Source organism: Mchenga conophoros, linkage group LG11 (assembly GCF_057382185.1).
Source record: "Mchenga conophoros isolate Kocher_MC1m ecotype Shallow Benthic linkage group LG11, M_conophoros_male_GT1.1, whole genome shotgun sequence".
Lineage (NCBI taxonomy): Eukaryota > Metazoa > Chordata > Actinopteri > Cichliformes > Cichlidae > Mchenga > Mchenga conophoros.
The window spans coordinates 11108198-11131905 of NC_140536.1; the positions used below are offsets into that span (position 1 = coordinate 11108198).

Genomic DNA, 23708 nt, shown 5'->3' on the forward strand with positions numbered 1-23708 from the left:
GTAATTAAATTGTAATCACACAGGCTTAAACAGCAACCACAGGGTTTGCCATTGTTCTGCATGTCACTTGCAATCTGTTGACTTCTTTGCATATTGTTCCATCCATTCACAACTCTGTCAGATAGACTGCCTGCGTCTGTGTGTTCCCTAATTATTTCTACACCGGTTTAACACCGCATCATTTATTTGACCTTTGTGGTCATTATAATAGTGAGGCACGATCCAGCCATGCTGAAAGTTACACAATAGCATGCACACCACCATGGCTGGATGCCATACCTCCATGTTCTGTACTGGATAATAAGTGAACCACTGCAGAGCTGAGCCTGGTTTGCACTTGGACAGCAGACCACCCTCGGAAAATATAGCCGCCTCTGTTGTTTGTCCCTAGACACTCCCTCTTTCTGATCATCACAGTTGTTTATTGTACATAATAGTAAATACAGCATGGATAAATACATACATCATATTTTTTTAGCTGAAGATGAGAAAGTAAAGCTGCTTTTGATGGAAGCTACTCAAATCTGAGCCTCACTGGCAACATATGCCACAGCCACTGAACAGGCAGCAGTCGCAGCAATGATGGCATCTGACGGGGCTAGTGTTGCGATTCTCCCCGATGTCAAACGGCATCTGTGAAAAAAAATTGAAATACGTCTGAACAATAAATACATCAAAGAGGTTTCTTCCTGTTAAAAGGGAGTTTTGCTTCCCACTGTTGCCAAGTGATTTCTCACAGAGTGTTGTTTGATTGTTTGGGTTTTCTCTGTCTTATTGTATCGTCTTTACCTTACAATATAAACCATCTTGAGGTGACAGTTGCTGTGATATGTCATTATATAAACTGAATTGAATTGAATTTTCCTGACCTAGAGTTTAATTTTCCCCAGATACTGGTGTGGGTACAGTACGTCAAGGCTGTGACAACTAGAGGTTTTAAAGGAAAGAAGAAGCCGAAATTCTACTGTGTTTTTATGTAGTGTGAGTGGCTTTAAATCCAATGTTTACTGGCACATATTTCTAGCAACAATGTGGACACCAAAATAATGAGTAATTGCAGTGTAATATAGGGTGGTTGGGGTAATGATACAGTAATACAGCCCTCTCCCCTAAAATTGCAATGTAAGATTGGGCAACACCGTTTGTCCTTTCCTCTAAAATATCTCAGTTATTAATTCCTCAAATACACTTGACGTATATTTTCTTTGTCTTTTTATCCTTTAAAACTTCAGTTTGCTACTGCTTTGTTCTGCTTCTTTGAAGTATTTTTTGGGTACTGAAAATGCACCCTAAATATAAAAAAATTGCCCTGTAAAATTACAGGATGGGTTGTCGGCTGTATTTTGAAGTGCTACTTGAAAACACTGTAGACTAGAAATTGAATGAACTCAAGCTTCATGACTTATTTTAAGTATTTGATCAACTCAGCATACCATCCATGTTTCTACTGACGTCTCTTCTTGCATTGCAGCAGGATCATCAGTGCTCTTTTCTTCCTCCATGTCTTCTACCTGTTGATTAGTTGCATACATTCAGAAACACAGTAAAACACACAGAGCTGATGAGCATTGAATAAAAAGGAATAAATCTTAATTTACATCAAGCAGGCTACTCACGGTTGTGAATGGGAAGGCAGCGTTCCCCTCAATGTAAATAGTTAGTGCGACAGCCAAGATGACTGCAGACGCAAATGTTTTCATTTTCAGCAGTTTAACTTGTCAAAGAGGTTGAATTTTTCATTTCTGCTATCAGCGCTTTTGAGCATAATGGCTCTGTTTGCTGATCATGCTGTTATTTATACAGTGTTACCTTGTCACTGGCAGTACTTTATTCCTTCTTGGGAAAGACTTGCAACACTACTTAAATGATGCTGGGTATTGTAATAGGAAATTCCCAAACAACAAAATGTTAAGTATTTTGCACTGGTGCGAACAGTATTTGTTCAATAATCTTAATTCCTTAATTCAGCCATAGTATTGAATTTTCATGAGTGCAACAGTTTAATACAGCACACAGTTTGTCACCTATATTCTGCACTATGCTACTAATACACTAATTATTATTTCAAATCAACGTGTCCAGTGCTTGGAACTTTCTTATAAGAAGATGCTAGACTGAGTGGGTTTCAAATGGATCAGTATCAAATGTCATGTAACTGTCAACTTAAACACAGAGCAAACGGCTTATCTTTCAATTTTGTCACTCTATTACAACCACTTTAATAATGTAAATCTGTTCAAGGAAATAAATTGTAGGGAAATACCAAAATCAATAATGACAGGAGTGCACGGTGTGTTTACTCTGATAAAGGTTGAAAGGGTCTTTTGAATTTTACTAAACATCTTGTGCAATAACCAAAATCCCTTATCTCCACTCTGTCTCATGTACCGTGACCTCGCTGACCTGTTAGCTTTAGCTTAATGAGCACATCTGTGTCAACAACAACAGTAGGATTATTGGCTCTGTAGGAATACATTCTGCCTTTTTAACTGTTTTTTTTAGGACTATAAGGAATAATTACTTCATTTTTTGGTCTCATTTATAGTAGCTGTAAGGACCACTGCAGCTACAAATCCACCTCGAATATATTGATGAATTGATGGATGATTTCATTATTTTTAAAAAGATTCCAGCCCCTGAGGAGTAATGCTTTCAGCACTGGAGTAATGAGTGCAGTGTTAAAGTACCTGTGCAGAAAAATAAGAGCTTCTTGCAGTGTTGTCATTAATGGAGATCACACAGCTGGGATTTGTTTACCTTTTTCCTCTAAGTCCTGATAAAAGTAGTCCCCCTCTTCTCCCTCCTATGCATTACTTAATGTGATCAAGTTTAGTTTGAACACTTCACACCAATAAATGATCACTGAAAATGATCAGCTACATAACAGCCAAACCTACACTGTGAATTGTTAACCAACTTGTTAAGAACAACAAATGGAAACAAAACGAGAAAGTCTAATCCATCATCAGATCAAAAGATCTGTACGGGAAATTAAGATGTGGTCTAAAGTTTACATGCACTCATCATGGGCATGAATGTCGTGGTAACTTTGGGCTTTTAATGCTTTCTTTGAACTGTTGTTTTTCCAGGGTGGAATGATTGTACAGAAAATATCCTTAAAACAAGAATTAGTTGCAAAAGCTTGAATTTATTGATATATTAGAGCCTGTGTATATAAATATATAAATTCAATTTATGTCCATAATGAGTCTATATAAATGTTTGACAAAAAACAAACAAACTCCAGGGCTAAAAAATAAAGCTAAGATGTTAGTGCCAAAAACCACTAGCTGGTACTATTTTTCTGCTTGAAAAACAAGCCAGTCCCCGTAGACTTCCATGTTAAATTTACAAATTAACTTCTAAATCAAAAAACCCAAACAACAATGCCATAAATATAAGGTCCCAAGCATGGAGAGGCTAAAGTCTAAAGTGCTGACGCACAAATACAGACTTGGCAGGAACCAGTTTAGCTGGTTACTGCTTTCAGCTGTTGCCATCTATATAAATGTAGTTATAGCTGCATAAAGTGGATGAATCAACACTTCATAGCACATTTGCTGTCATATACCATTGGGTCCTTATACAGTGAGAAGTACTACTGAGTAACGATTGAACTGTCTATGTTATATTTATATAAAATGTTATGTAGTGCCACATAATGACTTCAAGTTATAGGCCATCCATGTAAAAATGTAACGTGAAGTAATGTTCTACTTCACGTTTAGTCTAACTACTGTTGAACTTAAAGCTGCTCTTTATCGGCTGCAGTGTAATAAAATCTGTTTTTCAGAGCAAAAGAATTATTCTGAAGTACCGTTTAATGTTATTATTTGACAGACTTGATTAATGAGTACACACATGTGATTAAATATGTTGATACAGTCACATCATTGAAGACATAGAAAATACAACCTTACCAAATCAAAATGTTTCATCCTATGAACACAGTTAAAACTGACTATTTTAAAGCTTCATAAGTTAATATTGAGTGGTTGTGGGAGCAGGAATCCTCAGAACCTGCAGCAAACTCCACAGATACCGGGGGTGCAGCAGCCACAGCAAAAGCGACACTTGATGCCAGGCCTGTGTATGGTGTTATACAACTTCTGTGGGAAACACCAGAGACATGAGCACAGAGTTCATCTGCAGCAGCATCACTGCTCTTTATATTCACCTGCTCTAAAAAAACACTTTCATTTAGCTGAAGTAATTTGGCCACCTTCACTCAGTTAGTGTTACTTACCATCCATGAGTCCACTGATGCCTCCTCATGTGCTGCTGCTGGATAGTCCATGCTCATTGGCTCCTCCAGCTCCTGCTCCTGTTAATGAATTGAGTGCAGTAGAAACCACATTGTAGCACTGAAACAAACATTTGCAGCTTGTAAGCTAATACACTTGGTTAAAGTCAAGTTCTTACTTCAGTGACTGGGACAGCAGAGCTCTGCTGAACACAAATGAATGTGAGCACGACGGCCACTGCAACTGCAACACTGAACGTCTTCATCTTAGGAAGCTTTGAGAGGCTCAAGTTCGACTCTTTCTCCTGGTCCGGATGATTGTTGTGAGCTGAGTCCTTCTGTCTGATGGTTAATGTGTGCAGAAGTGCTGATATTTATACTGATTTGGGCCCCTGCTGCCTCGTCACTCACAGCTCTTACTCTACCTGATTTCGGGAACATTGCAAAACTCCATATTTTCCTGTGCTATGAAATTCTGGGAATGGAAAATTCCTGAGGAACGAGAAAATCTGTACTTTTCTCAGTCGGCATGAACTTTGACCTTTTCTTCGGATGTTTAACTATATGGGTTTTCCCTGTCCTATTGATGCAAGCCTGTTCCCGACAGTAGTTTCTGTACTTAATGATGTCACAAGACTTTAAACTTAACTATAACATAGATCATAGGTGTCAAACTCTGGCCCGCGGGATATTATCTGAAACAGCATTACACAGTGTTACACCTACTTTACTTTACTTGGTTTAACTTTCAAATAACCAATGAACCAGTCCATCAGCTCAAAGCTATTGTACATCACTGCATTTTTGTCATAATTAGTGGTAAAATTGATTGATGATGAGATGCTCCCTACAAATATGGGAAAATTCCACCAGATGTAAAACTCACTGTGGTTCTGTCCTCCTATTCAAAAATATTGTCGTCTTGAGTAACATATCTATAGAAATCTGAATAATGCTGTGAGTGTAAAACCTTAGCTTTTCATGAAAATGGTGAAATAATGAAAAAATGGTGAAAAACTTGGATGTCTTCATGATGACTTAATTAAAGAGCACTAGTAATAATTGTTTTGACAGTTTTGGACAGTTTTGGACAGTTACTGTAAAGCTGCTCACTTTACTTTTGCTATCAATGGCTTGGCTCTATTAACAGGTTGTACCACATACGACATGGGCAAGAGTATGAGGCAACAACTCTTAACTGACATCAGCACAAAAACTGTACATCAGGAGCTTCATGTCACTGGTTTCCATTAATGTTTAATTCTTGTCAGACAGAAACAGAAACAGACAGCACATGTTGTAGTATAGTGACTCTGAACTTTTTAATATAATAACATACTGTAGTTCCAAATGCTTGGTACACTGTTCACTGATACAGCAGGATGACCAGATGAAGAAACACTGTCAGACTTTAACAAATGCTAAGCAGTCAAATCATTTCATGTATAACAGTCTATACTTAGTGGTTGATGTGAGAATCGCAGGTAGATATTCTCAGAATCTGCAGCACAATCCACAGACACCAGCATTGCAGCAGCCGCAGCAAAAGCGACACTTCATGCCACGCTTCTGTCTGTGGTACGGCATCTGTGTGAAAGAGGAGAAGAGCAGAGAGTTTATCTTCACCTGCAAGTCACTTCATTGTTTCTAATTTTATGAAAAGTTGTGAGTGCACAGTTTATTTTAAACATCTCCCTGCATTTGAGAGATCTCACAATTACTGTCTTCATTCATTTATTGAAGTAAACTCACCACCCATGAGTCAGCTGATACCTCCTGATGTTCAGCAGCTGGACTGTCAGTGCTCACAGCCTCTTGTAGCTCTTGCAGTTCTCGTATCTGTAGAGAAAGAAAACAGATCTTAGCATCTTCACAACAAATTCATGCAGAAGAAGCACATTACATGAATTTAACACAGTCTGTAACCTCAGCAAATGTGGCAGAGCTCTGCTGAATGCAAATACACATGAGTGCAACGGCCACTGCAACTGCAACGCTGAACGTCTCCATCTTCAGGAGGTTTGAGTGGTTTAAGGTGGTCAGATCCTTTGACTCTCTCGTTGACTCTTGTCAGCTCCTTCGTGATGGTTGACTGAGGGAAAAGTTGCTGGTATTTACACTCATTTGCTCCACTGCTGCCTCGTCACTTAGAGTACAGAAACTACTGTCGGGAACAGGCTTGCATCAATAGGACAGGGAAAACCCATATAGTTAAACATCCGAAGGTCAAAGTTCATGCCGACTGAGAAAAGTACAGATTTTCTCCTTCCTCAGGAATTTTCCATTCCCAGAATTTCATAGCACAGGAAAATATGGAGTTTTGCAATGTTCCTGAAATCAGGTAGAGTAAGAGCTGTGAGTGACGAGGCAGCAGGGGCCCAAATCAGTATAAATATCAGCACTTCTGCACACATTAACCATCAGACAGAAGGACTCAGCTCACAACAATCATCCGGACCAGGAGAAAGAGTCGAACTTGAGCCTCTCAAAGCCTCCTAAGATGAAGACGTTCAGTGTTGCAGTTGCAGTGGCCGTCGTGCTCACATTCATTTGTGTTCAGCAGAGCTCTGCTGTCCCAGTCACTGAAGTAAGAACTTGACTTTAACTAAGTGTATTAGCTTACAAGCTGCAAATGTTTGTTTCAGTGCTACAATGTAGTTTCTACTGCACTCAATTCATTAACAGGAGCAGGAGCTGGAGGAGCCAATGAGCATGGACTATCCAGCAGCAGCACATGAGGAGGCATCAGTGGACTCATGGAAGGTAAGTAACACTAACTGAGTGAAGGTGGCCAAATTACTTCAGCTAAATGAAAGTGTTTGTTAGAGCAGGTGAATATAAAGAGCAGTGATGCTGCTGCAGATGAACTCTGTGCTCATGTCTCTTGTGTTTCCCACAGACGCTGTATAACAGCAGACACAAGCGTGGCATCAAGTGTCGCTTTTGCTGTGGCTGCTGCACCCCCGGTATCTGTGGAGTTTGCTGCAGGTTCTGAGGATTCCTGCTCCCACAACCACTCAGCATTAACAAACTGTATGTCACAGTTAATGTGTGAGATTCTACTGTTTTAGTCACATTGTGTCCTCAGTTACTGCCTCAACCACGTGCTTGTATTACACAGTTTATCACAATAAACTTTATGGTCATTTAGATATAATGTGGATTTTTGTTGTCATTTTAAATGTCGTATTTTCCTTTGTTACATTTGTAAAACTGACTGCTATGCACCGTCCATCCATCAATTCATCCATCAAAGCTGCCATAGGGCTACAGGCAGGGTATATCCTGGACAGTGTTAACACATAGAGAGAAAAGCATTCGTGATCACAGTAACCCCTGTAACTGATTCAAAATCACAATTTAACCAAACACCAAAGTGTTCTGACATTTGAGGGGAGACTCTCCAAAATATTCTATTTTTATTTCAAACACATACGCAGTTGGTTATATATGGTTAAAATGATTCAAATGCAGTAAATATATACATTTTTCATATAAATAGAGTCCATAACTTGATTATTGTCTGTAGCCCACATAATTAAACACTTTAGTTAGATAAAACATGTGAGTTTTGATGTTATGTACTGTATAGCCTGTGTAATAAATAAACATGTAGCCCAATAAGTATAAAATCCAGAAAGCTACACGACATGGGGCAGTTCATTTACAAACACAAGTGTAACTTGAGTTTCACACTGTTTTTTGTTAGAAAAGAATCAAATTGTTAAATGCTTAAAGTACACAAAACGTCAGAAATCTGCACTGTCATGAACAACAATGTAAACCTAATTTTTGGATTAACCCTCCGAAGTCTGAATCCCAGCTTGTGCACATCAACCTCACTGATTTGCACAAATACAGTTTATAATGAAGACATGTTAAATATTAAGCACTGAAAACAGTTTGGTTGTTGTTGTTTGGAACGTCATTTAATGCATGTTGTTTTGTTGCCATAGTGATGCCTCCAGGGGAAAATTAGGGAGCAGAGCAAGAATAAGACTGTGGATATATGTTTTGATAGCTTTGGGTTCTCTTTGTTTTTGCCTAACAATCATAAAGAAATGTATTATATTTTGTGTGTGTCCTCATTATTGAGCTTTAACCCTGCATAAAGGCCAAGATGAATCTCTTAGAGTAGAACTTTACAGTAACTATTAGAATAAAAAAAAAACACACACATTGACTGCTTTAGTTTTTAAGATTCACTTCTGTCTTAAGTATTTTTTGTCTCCATATAAGATATCAAAATCTGTGCATACAACTTGATGTAAAAAGAATCTATGTACATTCCGCAGTCTATGATGCTAGAATGGCATCGCAGCATTTAAACATGTTTTGAATGAAAACATCAGCATATGAAAACAAAACTGAAGAGACACTGCAACCGTATGAAGGAAGACGACTATTTAGTGAAATTTCTACATTTCCCTGAGGATTAACTGCTCTGTAACTTACCAAGAACTAAAGTAAGTTCAAATTTCATTTTATAGACTTAAGATCATTTACTTAAATATAAAGCCTGATTTTCCTGCCTGCCAGGACAGTATTTCTGTACTTTACATTGTGCAAGTCTAGACTATATTTTACATCATAGAGAGGATGATGTGGCTCTATTATTCAGGAAAACAAATGAAGACTTAACTATTTGTCAGCTGTTGTAATATTTGACAAATTATACATAAATTAGAAAATGTTCTTAATCATATCTTAGAGTGACAGAAGCTCTGCTGTTAATCTTAGTATCTGCAGTTTTTACACGCTTACATAAACACACGCAGTTACTGTCCCTCCATTTAGAAAGACAGAGGCATCAGAGTGAGCATCATTCAACACAGACGCTCTCACAACACAAATCCTGACGTCGGTTTGCAATAAATGTAATTTAAAAAATTTACATTCATGTATGCTATATGCATTTTGTCCATTCCAAAGTTGTGAGTCTATACCAGCCAAAATGCTGTCTTTAGCTATTAACATTTGAAATGATGAAGGCACTTGAAAGTAACACAACATTAGCTGCCTTTCCAGAAAAAGACAAAAACCTTTCAGAAGTATAGTATGTAAGGTTTTGTGAGGTTTTCCTCCCAGGCTTCTAGACTTCTGATTGGCCAACATTTCTACACGGTTAGGATTTGGCATGTTCCTGACTTTGTTTTTAGGGTTTACATGTGGAAGGAGATATTTTTTCAAAACTGCACATGTGGACGGGGTTTTTTTTAAACGAAAAAGGAAAATTTCCGTTTACAAAAGTGCCCGTGTACGTGTGGACGTAGCCTAAAGTTATCACAAAAAAAGCAAATTCGCTGAACATTCTGAGTTGTTTAGTGATCATTGTTGTTTTCTGTTCCTTGTAGTCAAAATGAATGGAAGCGGAGATGGATCACAAAATAACCGTAATGGTAAGCACATGCACTCAGTCGTAAAATTGATGAAAAACTGATTTTCAGCAGATGTTTATGAATGCTAATTAAAAGATAAAATGATCTTGCAGGCCGACAGGTTAACCCAGAAATGTTTCCAAGAGGAGATCAGGAGCCAGCTTACGAACCTGTTGGTGGAATCTGGGGTTTACTGGAAAGACTTTATGTTACTCTCTATGATATCTTTTTTTGGAGGCTGACTGAGCTACTAGATGAATTAGAGGATCGATATGATGTCTTATATATTGACTTTCACAATGTCAATGACGGCAATGTCAACAATGTAAACAATCACAATATTAATGTGAGAGACAATGATGCCAATGTTGACAACAATGAACTGCATGATGATCATAATGCTGTTGTTGTTGTCGGCATTGAAAATGACGATTCTGATGAGGCATTTGAAGACTGTGAGGATGTTCACCCGTACATCCCAGAAGAGGATCCTCAGCCAGGTGTATCCAGGAAGAGGTCTAGAGAGATGGATGTGGAAGATGTGGAGCCCAACAAAAGAATCAGATGGAGCGAGGAGTTTTCTGATGATGACTCTGACTTCATCTCTGCCTGTGATACTGATAGCGAGGGCTGTCCTCATCTTGGTAATATTGCTGATGAGGTACCGCTGTCTGTTGGATCCACGAAAAGGTCCAGAAAGGAAGATGGAGATGAAGAAGAGCCTAATAGCAAAGGATCCAGGCTCGCAAACTCTGATTCGGGGACCAGCTCAATTGTGTATGATCACTCTGAGAGCAGTAGTGATGAACTCTTTGAAGATGCCCATGAAGAGACTGACAACCATGAAACTGGAGGCTCGAGGAAAAGGTCCCGAGAGGATTTGGAAGAAGAAGAGGAATGCTTGCGCGTTTGCAAATTTCGGAGGTGTTCAAATGAGTCCACCAGCACCCGTGATGACAACTAACACTATTTCAACGGGATTTTTCTGTATCCTTTTAGTAGGCTGATGGCCTACTCAGGTGACCCTGAATCCTCCCTTGGTTTTGCTGCCAGAAGTTGGGCATACACTGTGCAATTTTTTCAGTCGCGTTATTCAGCTCCTGTTCAAACTGTCCGATTGACTCGTAGGGGTTAGAAGTTCGTAGGTCACGATACAGGGTCTCATACTATACGGCCCGATGCTCTGTGCAACCTGAGTGCTCACACTGTTCGTCCATAGCATGAAGGTTATAACACAAAATTTTACACTATTTTCACGGTTGTTGTGGTCGCGATAATTTTGTGAAGTCACATCGAAAAGGCTCGGATGAGCTTGGCAGTTCTACAAGTTGTGCCTCCATCGCTTGTGTCCGGATCACACGCTGCACTGCCGTGCTGTTCTGTCTTTTCGCTTTCATCTCTGTGTTTGCGCGTGCGCAGTGAGAGACGCTGCGTTGACACCCTCACGACGGCCGACAGGATTTCAAACAGGTTTGATTTTCTTACGACCAAATGACTGATGATCAGGAGCTGATCGTGAGGTGTTAATCACTTCTCGTTACCCCATGTATACGATGCACGACACACGATTAAGGCCAAACTCGGGTCGATCCCCAAAACAGTTGCACGACTGAAAAATCGGCTCAAAATGGGCCAAAAATCGCACAGTGTATGTCCAGCATTAGGCGTAGGCTGCTGGGGGATTCCCATGATGCACTGGGTGTTTCTTCTTCACCCACTATGTGTTAATAGACCTCTCTGCACTGAATTGTACTTGTTGTTAACCTCTGGCTCTCTTCCACAGAATGTCTTTATCCTGTTTTCCTTCCCCCTCCCCAACCGGTCGCAGCAGATGGCCGCCCCTCCCTGAGCCTGGTTCTGCTGGAGGTTTCTTCCTGTTAAAAGGGAGTTTTTCCTTCCCACTGTCGCCAAAGTGCTTGCTCATAGGGGGTCATTTGATTGTTGGGTTTTTCTTTGTAAGTATACCTTACAATATAAAGCACCTTGAGGTGACTGTTACTGTGATTTGGCACTATATAAAAAAAATTGAATTGAATTTAAAATTTGAATGGATGTGACTGTGTAGATTCCAAATCCAGCATGTCCAAATTAACACTGTCGGATTTGATTTCAACACTATTAAAGTGTCTATATGGGTCCACACCAGAGAGTGTTAATTTAACTCTTTTTGGAGAGTTGGTACGTTAACTCTGATTTAGTGTTAAACACCAAATCTGTCTGGAGTTGATAATTTAACACTTGGTGTTAAGAGTTTATATATTAACTCTCAAAAGAGTATTTTAGTTTAACTACGTAAGAGTTATCTTCTAATTCATTCTAAAAAGCGGGAATTTTACTGTTCTGAACTTCTAGAAATTTCTTTTGGAAATAAACATTTACTAAAAGACGCAATGGTTTTTGAAAAACATTTATTCTGAACTGTGCACCACAATTTCAAAACATTGTCTGAAAGATGTAACAGTGTACATGTTCTCACTTTCATTAGAATTTTGTTTATTAAAAGGTCTGACATAGGTGAGCTGGTAAATGCAAATAACAGCATTCTCATTACTTATTTCTTCAATACAATATGCATGTCCTTCATTCATCCCTTTGTGGAACTTCAACGCACTTCTGCTCTCCCCCATATTCCATCTTCACAAGCATATCCTATGTGGAGACTGAATAAAAATTAGTTGACACTAATTAATGGTACAAATAATCCAGTAATCAATTGCAGCACAGTAAAAAAAAGGAATCCTTTTTGAGCCATTATTTGTGTAAAGTATTTTCCCAAAAGACAAGGACACAGGCAACAGGTAATACTGAACTAAATGCACATGGTTAAACTATTTATAAGAATTTGTTTAAAGAGATGGAATGGAGAACGTGGCTGCAGCTAGGAGTGTCAGCAGAGAGCAGGAACCAGAGGAAAAGCTATCGAGAGACTGATCACCTGGGTCGTGATGGGAACAGTCCAATGGGAATTCTGCATCAATCAGTCAGCGTAATGCCTAAAAGTTTATTCAGATGTAAATATATTAAATTCTTAAAATGAAGAATATGAAAAAAAATCATCAGTGTTTTTAACGACACTGCATTTCATTCATGTGTCTCTATTGGACAGTGTTGTAGAAGTTACAGGAGATAGGAATCAGTTCCACCTTGGCCTGACGTTTGATCACGTTTGGTTGTACTGGCTTTGAGCCTGTTTGTGATACGCTACATCCACATGATACAGCTACTCTAGCTTTTTTTGAAGTGTCGTGAAATATTTTGCTTAAATGTTCTGCAGAACGGATGCAGCGCACATACAGTACAGATATTATCTGAAACAGCATTACACAGTGTTACACCTACTTTACAGTTTCACCACAGTGCAACGTCTCTCAGTATTGTTGAGATGTTTTCTATTATTATGTCCAGTATCAAATTTCTGCTGTACGCAAATCTTTCTATTCTCTCTTTTTCTTCTGTGTGAGGGATTCCTGCATTAATCATGCAGCTTAGAAACTTCATATGCACACCGTGAAAACACCTCCAAATAAATTCAGTGAAAGGTTGTCGAGATAAGGTTGTCTAAAACATTTATGAATGAACTTGTATAGAAAGTGTTTCTAGGAAACATTATCTAACACTTCTACATTCTTTAAAAAAAGTATGCTTGGTTTAACTTTCAAATAACCAATGAACCAGTCCATCAGCTCAAAGCTATTGTACATTACTGCATTTTTGTCATAATTAGTGGTAAAACTGAATGATGATGAGATGCTCCCCACTCATATAATTACAAATATGGGAAAATATGCTCACTTTACTTTTGCTATCAATGGCTTGGCTCATATAAACAGGTTGTACCACATACGACATGGGCAAGAGTATGAGGCAACAACTCTTAACTGACATCAGCACAAAAACTGTACATCAGGAGCTTCATGTCACTGGTTTCCATTAATGTTTAATTCTTGTCAGACAGAAACAGAAACAGACAGCACATGTTGTAGTATAGTGACTCTGAACTTTTTAATATAATAACATACTGTAGTTCCAAATGCTTGGTACACTGTTCACTGATACAGCAGGATGACCAGATGAAGAAACACTGTCAGACTTTAACAAATGCTAAGCAGTCAAATCATTTCATGTATAACAGTCTATACTTAGTGGTTGATGTGAGAATCGCAGGTAGATATTCTCAGAATCTGCAGCACAATCCACAGACACCAGCATTGCAGCAGCCGCAGCAAAAGCGACACTTCATGCCACGCTTCTGTCTGTGGTACGGCATCTGTGTGAAAGAGGAGAAGAGCAGAGAGTTTATCTTCAGCTGCAAGTCACTTCATTGTTTCTAATTTTATGAAAAGTTGTGAGTGCACAGTTTATTTTAAACATCTCCCTGCATTTGAGAGATCTCACAATTACTGTCTTCATTCATTTATTGAAGTAAACTCACCACCCATGAGTCAGCTGATACCTCCTGATGTTCAGCAGCTGGACTGTCAGTGCTCACAGCCTCTTGTAGCTCTTGCAGTTCTCGTATCTGTAGAGAAAGAAAACAGATCTTAGCATCTTCACAACAAATTCATGCAGAAGAAGCACATTACATGAATTTAACACAGTATGTAACCTCAGCAAATGTGGCAGAGCTCTGCTGAATGCACACATGAGTGCAACGGCCACTGCAACTGCAACGCTGAACGTCTCCATCTTCAGGAGGTTTGAGTGGTTTAAGGTGGTCAGATCCTTTGACTCTCTCGTTGACTCTTGTCAGCTCCTTCGTGATGGTTGACTGAGGGAAACGGTGCTGGTATTTATACTCATTTGCTCCACTGCTGCCTCGTCACTTAGAGTACAGAAACTACTGTCGGGAACAGGCTTGCATCAATAGGACAGGGAAAACCCATATAGTTAAACATCCGAAGGTCAAAGTTCATGCCGACTGAGAAAAGTACAGATTTTCTCCTTCCTCAGGAATTTTCCATTCCTACAATTTCATAGCACAGGAAAATACGGAGTTTTGCAATGTTCCTGAAATCAGGTAGAGTAAGAGCTGTGAGTGACGAGGCAGCAGGGGCCCAAATCAGTATAAATATCAGCACTTCTGCACACATTAACCATCAGACAGAAGGACTCAGCTCACAACAATCATCCGGACCAGGAGAAAGAGTCGAACTTGACCCTCTCAAAGCTTCCTAAGATGAAGACGTTCAGTGTTGCAGTTGCAGTGGCCGTCGTGCTCACATTCATTTGTGTTCAGCAGAGCTCTGCTGTCCCAGTCACTGAAGTAAGAACTTGACTTTAACCAAGTGTATTAGCTTACAAGCTGCAAATGTTTGTTTCAGTGCTACAATGTGGTTTCTACTGCACTCAATTCATTAACAGGAGCAGGAGCTGGAGGAGCCAATGAGCATGGACTATCCAGCAGCAGCACATGAGGAGGCATCAGTGGACTCATGGAAGGTAAGTAACACTAACTGAGTGAAGGTGGCCAAATTACTTCAGCTAAATGAAAGTGTTTGTTAGAGCAGGTGAATATAAAGAGCAGTGATGCTGCTGCAGATGAACTCTGTGCTCATGTCTCTTGTGTTTCCTACAGATGCTGTATAACAGCAGACACAAGCGTGGCATCAAGTGTCGCTTTTGCTGTGGCTGCTGCACCCCCGGTATCTGTGGAGTTTGCTGCAGGTTCTGAGGATTCCTGCTCCCACAACCACTCAGCATTAACAAACTGTATGTCACAGTTAATGTGTGAGATTATACTGTTTTAGTAACATTGTGTCCTCAGTTACTGCATCAACTACATGCTTGTATTACACAGTTTATCACAATAAACTTTATGGTCATTTAGATATAATGTGGATTTTTGTTGTCATTTTAAATGTCGTATTTTCCTTTGTTACATTTGTAAAACTGACTGCTATGCACCGTCCATCCATCAATTCATCCATCAAAGCTGCCATAGGGCTACAGGCAGGGTATATCCTGGACAGTGTTAACACATAGAGAGAAAAGCATTCGTGATCACAGTAACGCCTGTAACTGATTCAAAATCACAATTTAACCAAACACCAAAGTGTTCTGACTTTGAGGGGAGACTCTCCAAAATATTCTATTTTTATTTCAAACACATACGCAGTTGGTTATATATGGTTAAAATGATTCAAATGCAGTAAATATATACATTTTTCATATAAATAGAGTCCATAACTTGATTATTGTCTGTAGCCCACATAATTAAACACTTTAGTTAGATAAAACATGTGAGTTTTGATGTTATGTACTGTATAGCCTGTGTAATAAATAAACATGTAGCCCAATAAGTATAAAATCCAGAAAGCTACACGACATGGGGCAGTTCATTTACAAACACAAGTGTAACTTGAGTTTCACACTGTTTTTTGTTAGAAAAGAATCAAATTGTTAAATGCTTAAAGTACACAAAACGTCAGAAATCTGCACTGTCATGAACAACAATGTAAACCTAATTTTTGGATTAACCCTCCGAAGTCTGAATCCCAGCTTGTGCACATCAACCTCACTGATTTGCACAAATACAGTTTATAATGAAGACATGTTAAATATTAAGCACTGAAAACAGTTTGGTTGTTGTTGTTTGGAACGTCATTTAATGCATGTTGTTTTGTTGCCATAGTGATGCCTCCAGGGGAAAATTAGGGAGCAGAGCAAGAATAAGACTGTGGATATATGTTTTGATAGCTTTGGGTTCTCTTTGTTTTTGCCTAACAATCATAAAGAAATGTATTATATTTTGTGTGTGTCCTCATTATTGAGCTTTAACCCTGCATAAAGGCCAAGATGAATCTCTTAGAGTAGAACTTTACAGTAACTATTAGAATAAAAAAAAAAACACACATTGACTGCTTTAGTTTTTAAGATTCACTTCTGTCTTAAGTATTTTTTGTCTCCATATAAGATATCAAAATCTGTGCATACAACTTGATGTAAAAAGAATCTATGTACATTCCGCAGTCTATGATGCTAGAATGGCATCGCAGCATTTAAACATGTTTTGAATGAAAACATCAGCATATGAAAACAAAACTGAAGAGACACTGCAACCGTATGAAGGAAGACGACTATTTAGTGAAATTTCTACATTTCCCTGAGGATTAACTGCTCTGTAACTTACCAAGAACTAAAGTAAGTTCAAATTTCATTTTATAGACTTAAGATCATTTACTTAAATATAAAGCCTGATTTTCCTGCCTGCCAGGACAGTATTTCTGTACTTTACATTGTGCAAGTCTAGACTATATTTTACATCATAGAGAGGATGATGTGGCTCTATTATTCAGGAAAACAAATGAAGACTTGAACACACGCAGTTACTGTCCCTCCATTTAGAAAGACAGAGGCATCAGAGTGAGCATCATTCAACACAGACGCTCTCACAACACAAATCCTGACGTCGGTTTGCAATAAATGTAATTTAAAAAATTTACATTCATGTATGCTATATGCATTTTGTCCATTCCAAAGTTGTGAGTCTATACCAGCCAAAATGCTGTCTTTAGCTATTAACATTTGAAATGATGAAGGCACTTGAAAGTAACACAACATTAGCTGCCTTTCCAGAAAAAGACAAAAACCTTTCAGAAGTATAGTATGTAAGGTTTTGTGAGGTTTTCCTCCCAGGCTTCTAGACTTCTGATTGGCCAACATTTCTACACGGTTAGGATTTGGCATGTTCCTGACTTTGTTTTTAGGGTTTACATGTGGAAGGAGATATTTTTTCAAAACTGCACATGTGGACGGGGTTTTTTTTAAACGAAAAAGGAAAATTTCCGTTTACAAAAGTGCCCGTGTACGTGTGGACGTAGCCTAAAGTTATCACAAAAAAAGCAAATTCGCTGAACATTCTGAGTTGTTTAGTGATCATTGTTGTTTTCTGTTCCTTGTAGTCAAAATGAATGGAAGCGGAGATGGATCACAAAATAACCGTAATGGTAAGCACATGCACTCAGTCGTAAAATTGATGAAAAACTGATTTTCAGCAGATGTTTATGAATGCTAATTAAAAGATAAAATGATCTTGCAGGCCGACAGGTTAACCCAGAAATGTTTCCAAGAGGAGATCAGGAGCCAGCTTACGAACCTGTTGGTGGAATCTGGGGTTTACTGGAAAGACTTTATGTTACTCTCTATGATATCTTTTTTTGGAGGCTGATTGAGCTACTAGATGAATTAGAGGATCGATATGATGTCTTATATATTGACTTTCACAATGTCAATGACGGCAATGTCAACAATGTAAACAATCACAATATTAATGTGAGAGACAATGATGCCAATGTTGACAACAATGAACTGCATGATGATCATAATGCTGTTGTTGTTGTCGGCATTGAAAATGACGATTCTGATGAGGCATTTGAAGACTGTGAGGATGTTCACCCGTACATCCCAGAAGAGGATCCTCAGCCAGGTGTATCCAGGAAGAGGTCTAGAGAGATGGATGTGGAAGATGTGGAGCCCAACAAAAGAATCAGATGGAGCGAGGAGTTTTCTGATGATGACTCTGACTTCATCTCTGCCTGTGATACTGATAGCGAGGGCTGTCCTCATCTTGGTAATATTGCTGATGAGGTACCGCTGTCTGTTGGATCCACGAAAAGGTCCAGAAAGGAAGATGGAGATGAAGAAGAGCCTAATAGCAAAAGATCCAGGCTCGCAAACTCTGATTCGGGGACCAGCTCAATTGTGTATGATCACTCTGAGAGCAGTAGTGATGAACTCTTTGAAGATGCCCATGAAGAGACTGACAACCATGAAACTGGAGGCTCGAGGAAAAGGTCCAGAGAGGATTTGGAAGAAGAAGAGGAATGCTTGCGCGTTTGCAAATTTCAGAGGTGTTCAAATGAGTCCACCAGCACCCGTGATGACAACTAACACTATTTCAACGGGATTTTTCTGTATCCTTTTAGTAGGCTGATGGCCTACTCAGGTGACCCTGAATCCTCCCTTGGTTTTGCTGCCAGAAGTTGGGCATACACTGTGCAATTTTTTCAGTCGCGTTATTCAGCTCCTGTTCAAACTGTCCGATTGACTCGTAGGGGTTAGAAGTTCATAGGTCACGATACAGGGTCTCATACTATACGGCCCGATGCTCTGTGCAACCTGAGTGCTCACACTGTTCGTCCATAGCATGAAGGTTATAACACAAAATTTTACACTATTTTCACGGTTGTTGTGGTTGCGATAATTTTGTGAAGTCACATCGAAAAGGCTCGGATGAGCTTGGCAGTTCTACAAGTTGTGCCTCCATCGCTTGTGTCCGGATCACACGCTGCACTGCCGTGCTGTTCTGTCTTTTCGCTTTCATCTCTGTGTTTGCGCGTGCGCAGTGAGAGACGCTGCGTTGACACCCTCACGACGGCCGACAGGATTTCAAACAGGTTTGATTTTCTTACGACCAAATGACTGATGATCAGGAGCTGATCGTGAGGTGTTAATCACTTCTCGTTACCCCATGTATACGATGCACGACACACGATTAAGGCCAAACTCGGGTCGATCCCCAAAACAGTTGCACGACTGAAAAATCGGCTCAAAATGGGCCAAAAATCGCACAGTGTATGTCCAGCATTAGGCGTAGGCTGCTGGGGGATTCCCATGATGCACTGGGTGTTTCTTCTTCACCCACTATGTGTTAATAGACCTCTCTGCACTGAATTGTACTTGTTGTTAACCTCTGGCTCTCTTCCACAGAATGTCTTTATCCTGTTTTCCTTCCCCCTCCCCAACCGGTCGCAGCAGATGGCCGCCCCTCCCTGAGCCTGGTTCTGCTGGAGGTTTCTTCCTGTTAAAAGGGAGTTTTTCCTTCCCACTGTCGCCAAAGTGCTTGCTCATAGGGGGTCATTTGATTGTTGGGTTTTTCTTTGTAAGTATACCTTACAATATAAAGCACCTTGAGGTGACTGTTACTGTGATTTGGCACTATATAAAAAAAATTGAATTGAATTTAAAATTTGAATGGATGTGACTGTGTAGATTCCAAATCCAGCATGTCCAAATTAACACTGTCGGATTTGATTTCAACACTATTAAAGTGTCTAAATGAAGAATATGAAAAAAAATCATCAGTGTTTTTAACGACACTGCATTTCATTCATGTGTCTCTATTGGACAGTGTTGTAGAAGTTACAGGAGATAGGAATCAGTTCCACCTTGGCCTGACGTTTGATCACGTTTGGTTGTACTGGCTTTGAGCCTGTTTGTGATACGCTACATCCACATGATACAGCTACTCTAGCTTTTTTTGAAGTGTCGTGAAATATTTTGCTTAAATGTTCTGCAGAACGGATGCAGCGCACATACAGTACAGATATTATCTGAAACAGCATTACACAGTGTTACACCTACTTTACAGTTTCACCACAGTGCAACGTCTCTCAGTATTGTTGAGATGTTTTCTATTATTATGTCCAGTATCAAATTTCTGCTGTACGCAAATCTTTCTATTCTCTCTTTTTCTTCTGTGTGAGGGATTTCCTGCATTAATCATGCAGCTTAGAAACTTCATATGCACACCGTGAAAACACCTCCAAATAAATTCAGTGAAAGGTTGTCGAGATAAGGTTGTCTAAAACATTTATGAATGAACTTGTATAGAAAGTGTTTCTAGGAAACATTATCTAACACTTCTACATTCTTTAAAAAAAGTATGCTTGGTTTAACTTTCAAATAACCAATGAACCAGTCCATCAGCTCAAAGCTATTGTACATTACTGCATTTTTGTCATAATTAGTGGTAAAACTGAATGATGATGAGATGCTCCCCACTCATATAATTACAAATATGGGAAAATATGCTCACTTTACTTTTGCTATCAATGGCTTGGCTCATATAAACAGGTTGTACCACATACGACATGGGCAAGAGTATGAGGCAACAACTCTTAACTGACATCAGCACAAAAACTGTACATCAGGAGCTTCATGTCACTGGTTTCCATTAATGTTTAATTCTTGTCAGACAGAAACAGAAACAGACAGCACATGTTGTAGTATAGTGACTCTGAACTTATAATAACATACTGTAGTTCCAAATGCTTGGTACACTGTTCACTGATACAGCAGGATGACCAGATGAAGAAACACTGTCAGACTTTAACAAATGCTAAGCAGTCAAATCATTTCATGTATAACAGTCTATACTTAGTGGTTGATGTGAGAATCGCAGGTAGATATTCTCAGAATCTGCAGCACAATCCACAGACACCAGCATTGCAGCAGCCGCAGCAAAAGCGACACTTCATGCCACGCTTCTGTCTGTGGTACGGCATCTGTGTGAAAGAGGAGAAGAGCAGAGAGTTTATCTTCACCTGCAAGTCACTTCATTGTTTCTAATTTTATGAAAAGTTGTGAGTGCACAGTTTATTTTAAACATCTCCCTGCATTTGAGAGATCTCACAATTACTGTCTTCATTCATTTATTGAAGTAAACTCACCACCCATGAGTCAGCTGATACCTCCTGATGTTCAGCAGCTGGACTGTCAGTGCTCACAGCCTCTTGTAGCTCTTGCAGTTCTCGTATCTGTAGAGAAAGAAAACAGATCTTAGCATCTTCACAACAAATTCATGCAGAAGAAGCACATTACATGAATTTAACACAGTCTGTAACCTCAGCAAATGTGGCAGAGCTCTGCTGAATGCAAATACACATGAGTGCAACGGCCACTGCAACTGCAACGCTGAACGTCTCCATCTTCAGGAGGTTTGAGTGGTTTAAGGTGGTCAGATCCTTTGACTCTCTCGTTGACTCTTGTCAGCGCCTTCGTGATGGTTGACTGAGGGAAAAGTTGCTGGTATTTATACTCATTTGCTCCACTGCTGCCTCGTCACTTAGAGTACAGAAACTACTGTCGGGAACAGGCTTGCATCAATAGGACAGGGAAAACCCATATAGTTAAACATCCGAAGGTCAAAGTTCATGCCGACTGAGAAAAGTACAGATTTTCTCCTTCCTCAGGAATTTTCCATTCCTACAATTTCATAGCACAGGAAAATACGGAGTTTTGCAATGTTCCTGAAATCAGGTAGAGTAAGAGCTGTGAGTGACGAGGCAGCAGGGGCCCAAATCAGTATAAATATCAGCACTTCTGCACACATTAACCATCAGACAGAAGGACTCAGCTCACAACAATCATCCGGACCAGGAGAAAGAGTCGAACTTGAGCCTCTCAAAGCCTCCTAAGATGAAGACGTTCAGTGTTGCAGTTGCAGTGGCCGTCGTGCTCACATTCATTTGTGTTCAGCAGAGCTCTGCTGTCCCAGTCACTGAAGTAAGAACTTGACTTTAACCAAGTGTATTAGCTTACAAGCTGCAAATGTTTGTTTCAGTGCTACAATGTGGTTTCTACTGCACTCAATTCATTAACAGGAGCAGGAGCTGGAGGAGCCAATGAGCATGGACTATCCAGCAGCAGCACATGAGGAGGCATCAGTGGACTCATGGAAGGTAAGTAACACTAACTGAGTGAAGGTGGCCAAATTACTTCAGCTAAATGAAAGTGTTTGTTAGAGCAGGTGAATATAAAGAGCAGTGATGCTGCTGCAGATGAACTCTGTGCTCATGTCTCTTGTGTTTCCCACAGACGCTGTATAACAGCAGACACAAGCGTGGCATCAAGTGTCGCTTTTGCTGTGGCTGCTGCACCCCCGGTATCTGTGGAGTTTGCTGCAGGTTCTGAGGATTCCTGCTCCCACAACCACTCAGCATTAACAAACTGTATGTCACAGTTAATGTGTGAGATTCTACTGTTTTAGTCACATTGTGTCCTCAGTTACTGCCTCAACCACGTGCTTGTATTGCACAGTTTATCACAATAAACTTTTAATTTAAGTGCAATGTGCATTTTTGTTGTCATTTTAAATGTAGCTTTTTCCTTTATTAGACCTTTAAAAATGGCCATCCATCCATCTATCCATTTACATAACCACTTTCTTGTGGGGTGGGCTGGAGAGTGTTCACACACAGAGAAACAAGCACTCAAAGTACAAAAGCTATGTCTGGAGCAGTCTTGCATCAGTGGGACTGGGAAATTCCACTGCATCGGAAATGGGAAATTATCCATGTTTGTTTCTTTGCTCTACAACTCCAAGTTTCTTTTTTCAAGCATCATTCTGATACTTTTATTGAAGAACCAAAATATGTACTATTTATATCATTATCATTGATACGTTGTAGAAAATGCGCTTCTGTAGTTGAGTTAAAGAAAAGCTATAAACTCTTTCTTCTATGTTTAGATTTCATACACAGTATAAAGTGCCTAATACAAGCACTGGATTTGTATTAGGCACTGGACTACTACTGGATTTACAGCTGTGTGTGAACCAGCAAAGACAGGCTTACATTTGCATAAACTAAGTTGTTATATTACATCTTAACTCTGTCTTAGTTGCTGGTTCTAATTTCTAAAACCTGTCAGACTCACAGTAAAAGTGCCTCATAGAACCATAGTGTAAGCAACATTTACAGTTGCTTACACTGATCTCTTAACTCTTCCTTGGCTGCTGTATTTATTTTCTGAAACCTGTCTGGTGTGCTGCTCAATGTTGTTTAAGCAGCTAGGACACGTTTTGTCGCTCATAACTCACAATGGTTCAGCCTGCTCTCACGGGTGAACTTGCAACACTCTGTATTCCCAGCATCTATGCTTGAGCCTGCAGCTTGGAAATTCCAAGTGAAAGGCAAGCCTGCATTTGCTTGTTCACCATAGTTTGTCCTCAAATACCAAAGCAAAAGGAAAGTAATGCTGATTCTTTGAGATATAATGACAAACACGCATAACACACAAAATTATTTTTTTTAAAGAAGATGGATATATAATGGTGCTGCAGTTGTTTGTATTGCAGTTGCTCACTATTGAGTCCATCCCTCCATCTATTAATCGATCCACCCTCTTATGGTGTTCCTATATTTAGCTTATTGTTGACCATTCATTGTGAATAGCTGTGTAACTACTGTGTAATGGGTTTCATTTTAGGGCTTTTGCCTTTTGGTTCGGGGTCTGTGCACCTGCAAACCGTGAGTGGAGCAGCTCATTTATGTGCTGAAACACCTTGCGAATAAATCCAAGAATCT

At 39.5% G+C, this 23708-nt stretch overlaps 9 protein-coding genes and 1 pseudogene across 9 annotated transcripts; 5 read left to right on the top strand and 5 right to left on the bottom strand.

Annotated features, from left to right (window-relative positions):
- Positions 1 to 434: 434 nt before the first annotated feature.
- On the bottom strand, positions 435 to 1744 carry LOC146563650 (hepcidin-like). The gene is made up of 3 exons (XM_085290287.1): positions 1617 to 1744; positions 1434 to 1511; positions 435 to 633 (listed from the first exon to the last, which is right to left on the bottom strand). Exons 1-3 carry the CDS (start codon positions 1698 to 1700, stop codon positions 532 to 534), a joined length of 264 nt encoding a protein of 87 aa, XP_085146413.1. The 5' UTR covers positions 1701 to 1744; the 3' UTR covers positions 435 to 531.
- Positions 1745 to 4013: 2269 nt separating this feature from the next.
- On the bottom strand, positions 4014 to 4576 carry LOC146563651 (hepcidin-like). Its single transcript, XM_085290288.1, has 3 exons — positions 4423 to 4576; positions 4247 to 4324; positions 4014 to 4109 (listed from the first exon to the last, which is right to left on the bottom strand). Exons 1-3 carry the CDS (start codon positions 4507 to 4509, stop codon positions 4014 to 4016), a joined length of 261 nt encoding a protein of 86 aa, XP_085146414.1. The 5' UTR covers positions 4510 to 4576.
- Positions 4577 to 5592: 1016 nt separating this feature from the next.
- Positions 5593 to 6308, bottom strand: LOC146563652 (hepcidin-like). Its single transcript, XM_085290289.1, has 3 exons — positions 6170 to 6308; positions 5996 to 6082; positions 5593 to 5830 (listed from the first exon to the last, which is right to left on the bottom strand). The coding sequence occupies exons 1-3, from the start codon at positions 6251 to 6253 to the stop codon at positions 5738 to 5740; spliced, it is 264 nt and encodes an 87-aa protein (XP_085146415.1). The 5' UTR covers positions 6254 to 6308; the 3' UTR covers positions 5593 to 5737.
- A 368-nt stretch (positions 6309 to 6676) lies between these two features.
- LOC146563653 (hepcidin-like) lies at positions 6677 to 7332 on the top strand. The gene is made up of 3 exons (XM_085290290.1): positions 6677 to 6830; positions 6929 to 7006; positions 7143 to 7332. Exons 1-3 carry the CDS (start codon positions 6744 to 6746, stop codon positions 7236 to 7238), a joined length of 261 nt encoding a protein of 86 aa, XP_085146416.1. The 5' UTR covers positions 6677 to 6743; the 3' UTR covers positions 7239 to 7332.
- A 1274-nt stretch (positions 7333 to 8606) lies between these two features.
- Positions 8607 to 10760, top strand: LOC146563654 (uncharacterized). Its single transcript, XM_085290291.1, has 3 exons — positions 8607 to 8709; positions 9598 to 9642; positions 9735 to 10760. Exons 2-3 carry the CDS (start codon positions 9603 to 9605, stop codon positions 10583 to 10585), a joined length of 891 nt encoding a protein of 296 aa, XP_085146417.1. The 5' UTR covers positions 8607 to 8709; positions 9598 to 9602; the 3' UTR covers positions 10586 to 10760.
- Positions 10761 to 13650: 2890 nt separating this feature from the next.
- Positions 13651 to 14307, bottom strand: LOC146563655 (hepcidin-like; annotated as a pseudogene).
- Positions 14308 to 14763: 456 nt separating this feature from the next.
- LOC146563656 (hepcidin-like) lies at positions 14764 to 15445 on the top strand. The gene is made up of 3 exons (XM_085290292.1): positions 14764 to 14884; positions 14983 to 15060; positions 15197 to 15445. Exons 1-3 carry the CDS (start codon positions 14798 to 14800, stop codon positions 15290 to 15292), a joined length of 261 nt encoding a protein of 86 aa, XP_085146418.1. The 5' UTR covers positions 14764 to 14797; the 3' UTR covers positions 15293 to 15445.
- A 1207-nt stretch (positions 15446 to 16652) lies between these two features.
- LOC146563657 (uncharacterized) lies at positions 16653 to 19668 on the top strand. Its single transcript, XM_085290293.1, has 3 exons — positions 16653 to 16761; positions 17523 to 17567; positions 17660 to 19668. The coding sequence occupies exons 2-3, from the start codon at positions 17528 to 17530 to the stop codon at positions 18508 to 18510; spliced, it is 891 nt and encodes a 296-aa protein (XP_085146419.1). The 5' UTR covers positions 16653 to 16761; positions 17523 to 17527; the 3' UTR covers positions 18511 to 19668.
- Positions 19669 to 20599: 931 nt separating this feature from the next.
- On the bottom strand, positions 20600 to 21391 carry LOC146563658 (hepcidin-like). The gene is made up of 3 exons (XM_085290294.1): positions 21246 to 21391; positions 21072 to 21158; positions 20600 to 20906 (listed from the first exon to the last, which is right to left on the bottom strand). Exons 1-3 carry the CDS (start codon positions 21327 to 21329, stop codon positions 20814 to 20816), a joined length of 264 nt encoding a protein of 87 aa, XP_085146420.1. The 5' UTR covers positions 21330 to 21391; the 3' UTR covers positions 20600 to 20813.
- Positions 21392 to 21752: 361 nt separating this feature from the next.
- On the top strand, positions 21753 to 22408 carry LOC146563659 (hepcidin-like). The gene is made up of 3 exons (XM_085290296.1): positions 21753 to 21906; positions 22005 to 22082; positions 22219 to 22408. The coding sequence occupies exons 1-3, from the start codon at positions 21820 to 21822 to the stop codon at positions 22312 to 22314; spliced, it is 261 nt and encodes an 86-aa protein (XP_085146422.1). The 5' UTR covers positions 21753 to 21819; the 3' UTR covers positions 22315 to 22408.
- The last annotated feature ends 1300 nt before the right edge of the window (positions 22409 to 23708 follow it).

Excerpts from the sequence above, each read along its gene's own strand:
- LOC146563654 (XM_085290291.1), top strand. The coding sequence starts at position 9,603 with ATGAATGGAAGCGGAGATGGATCACAAAATAACCGTAATG. Across the intron at positions 9,643-9,734 it reads ATCACAAAATAACCGTAATG|GCCGACAGGTTAACCCAGAA; the intron begins GTAAGCACATGC and ends ATGATCTTGCAG.
- LOC146563659 (XM_085290296.1), top strand. The coding sequence starts at position 21,820 with ATGAAGACGTTCAGTGTTGCAGTTGCAGTGGCCGTCGTGCTCACATTC. Across the intron at positions 21,907-22,004 it reads CTGCTGTCCCAGTCACTGAA|GAGCAGGAGCTGGAGGAGCC; the intron begins GTAAGAACTTGA and ends ATTCATTAACAG. Across the intron at positions 22,083-22,218 it reads CATCAGTGGACTCATGGAAG|ACGCTGTATAACAGCAGACA; the intron begins GTAAGTAACACT and ends TGTTTCCCACAG.
- LOC146563653 (XM_085290290.1), top strand. The coding sequence starts at position 6,744 with ATGAAGACGTTCAGTGTTGCAGTTGCAGTGGCCGTCGTGCTCACATTC. Across the intron at positions 6,831-6,928 it reads CTGCTGTCCCAGTCACTGAA|GAGCAGGAGCTGGAGGAGCC; the intron begins GTAAGAACTTGA and ends ATTCATTAACAG. Across the intron at positions 7,007-7,142 it reads CATCAGTGGACTCATGGAAG|ACGCTGTATAACAGCAGACA; the intron begins GTAAGTAACACT and ends TGTTTCCCACAG.
- LOC146563658 (XM_085290294.1), bottom strand. The coding sequence starts at position 21,329 with ATGGAGACGTTCAGCGTTGCAGTTGCAGTGGCCGTTGCACTCATGTGT. Across the intron at positions 21,159-21,245 it reads GCTCTGCCACATTTGCTGAG|ATACGAGAACTGCAAGAGCT; the intron begins GTTACAGACTGT and ends CTTTCTCTACAG. Across the intron at positions 20,907-21,071 it reads TATCAGCTGACTCATGGGTG|ATGCCGTACCACAGACAGAA; the intron begins GTGAGTTTACTT and ends TCTTTCACACAG.
- LOC146563656 (XM_085290292.1), top strand. The coding sequence starts at position 14,798 with ATGAAGACGTTCAGTGTTGCAGTTGCAGTGGCCGTCGTGCTCACATTC. Across the intron at positions 14,885-14,982 it reads CTGCTGTCCCAGTCACTGAA|GAGCAGGAGCTGGAGGAGCC; the intron begins GTAAGAACTTGA and ends ATTCATTAACAG. Across the intron at positions 15,061-15,196 it reads CATCAGTGGACTCATGGAAG|ATGCTGTATAACAGCAGACA; the intron begins GTAAGTAACACT and ends TGTTTCCTACAG.
- LOC146563657 (XM_085290293.1), top strand. The coding sequence starts at position 17,528 with ATGAATGGAAGCGGAGATGGATCACAAAATAACCGTAATG. Across the intron at positions 17,568-17,659 it reads ATCACAAAATAACCGTAATG|GCCGACAGGTTAACCCAGAA; the intron begins GTAAGCACATGC and ends ATGATCTTGCAG.
- LOC146563652 (XM_085290289.1), bottom strand. The coding sequence starts at position 6,253 with ATGGAGACGTTCAGCGTTGCAGTTGCAGTGGCCGTTGCACTCATGTGT. Across the intron at positions 6,083-6,169 it reads GCTCTGCCACATTTGCTGAG|ATACGAGAACTGCAAGAGCT; the intron begins GTTACAGACTGT and ends CTTTCTCTACAG. Across the intron at positions 5,831-5,995 it reads TATCAGCTGACTCATGGGTG|ATGCCGTACCACAGACAGAA; the intron begins GTGAGTTTACTT and ends TCTTTCACACAG.
- LOC146563651 (XM_085290288.1), bottom strand. The coding sequence starts at position 4,509 with ATGAAGACGTTCAGTGTTGCAGTTGCAGTGGCCGTCGTGCTCACATTC. Across the intron at positions 4,325-4,422 it reads CTGCTGTCCCAGTCACTGAA|GAGCAGGAGCTGGAGGAGCC; the intron begins GTAAGAACTTGA and ends ATTCATTAACAG. Across the intron at positions 4,110-4,246 it reads CATCAGTGGACTCATGGATG|AAGTTGTATAACACCATACA; the intron begins GTAAGTAACACT and ends TGTTTCCCACAG.
- LOC146563650 (XM_085290287.1), bottom strand. The coding sequence starts at position 1,700 with ATGAAAACATTTGCGTCTGCAGTCATCTTGGCTGTCGCACTAACTATT. Across the intron at positions 1,512-1,616 it reads CTGCCTTCCCATTCACAACC|GTAGAAGACATGGAGGAAGA; the intron begins GTGAGTAGCCTG and ends ACTAATCAACAG. Across the intron at positions 634-1,433 it reads CGTCAGTAGAAACATGGATG|ATGCCGTTTGACATCGGGGA; the intron begins GTATGCTGAGTT and ends TTTTTTTCACAG.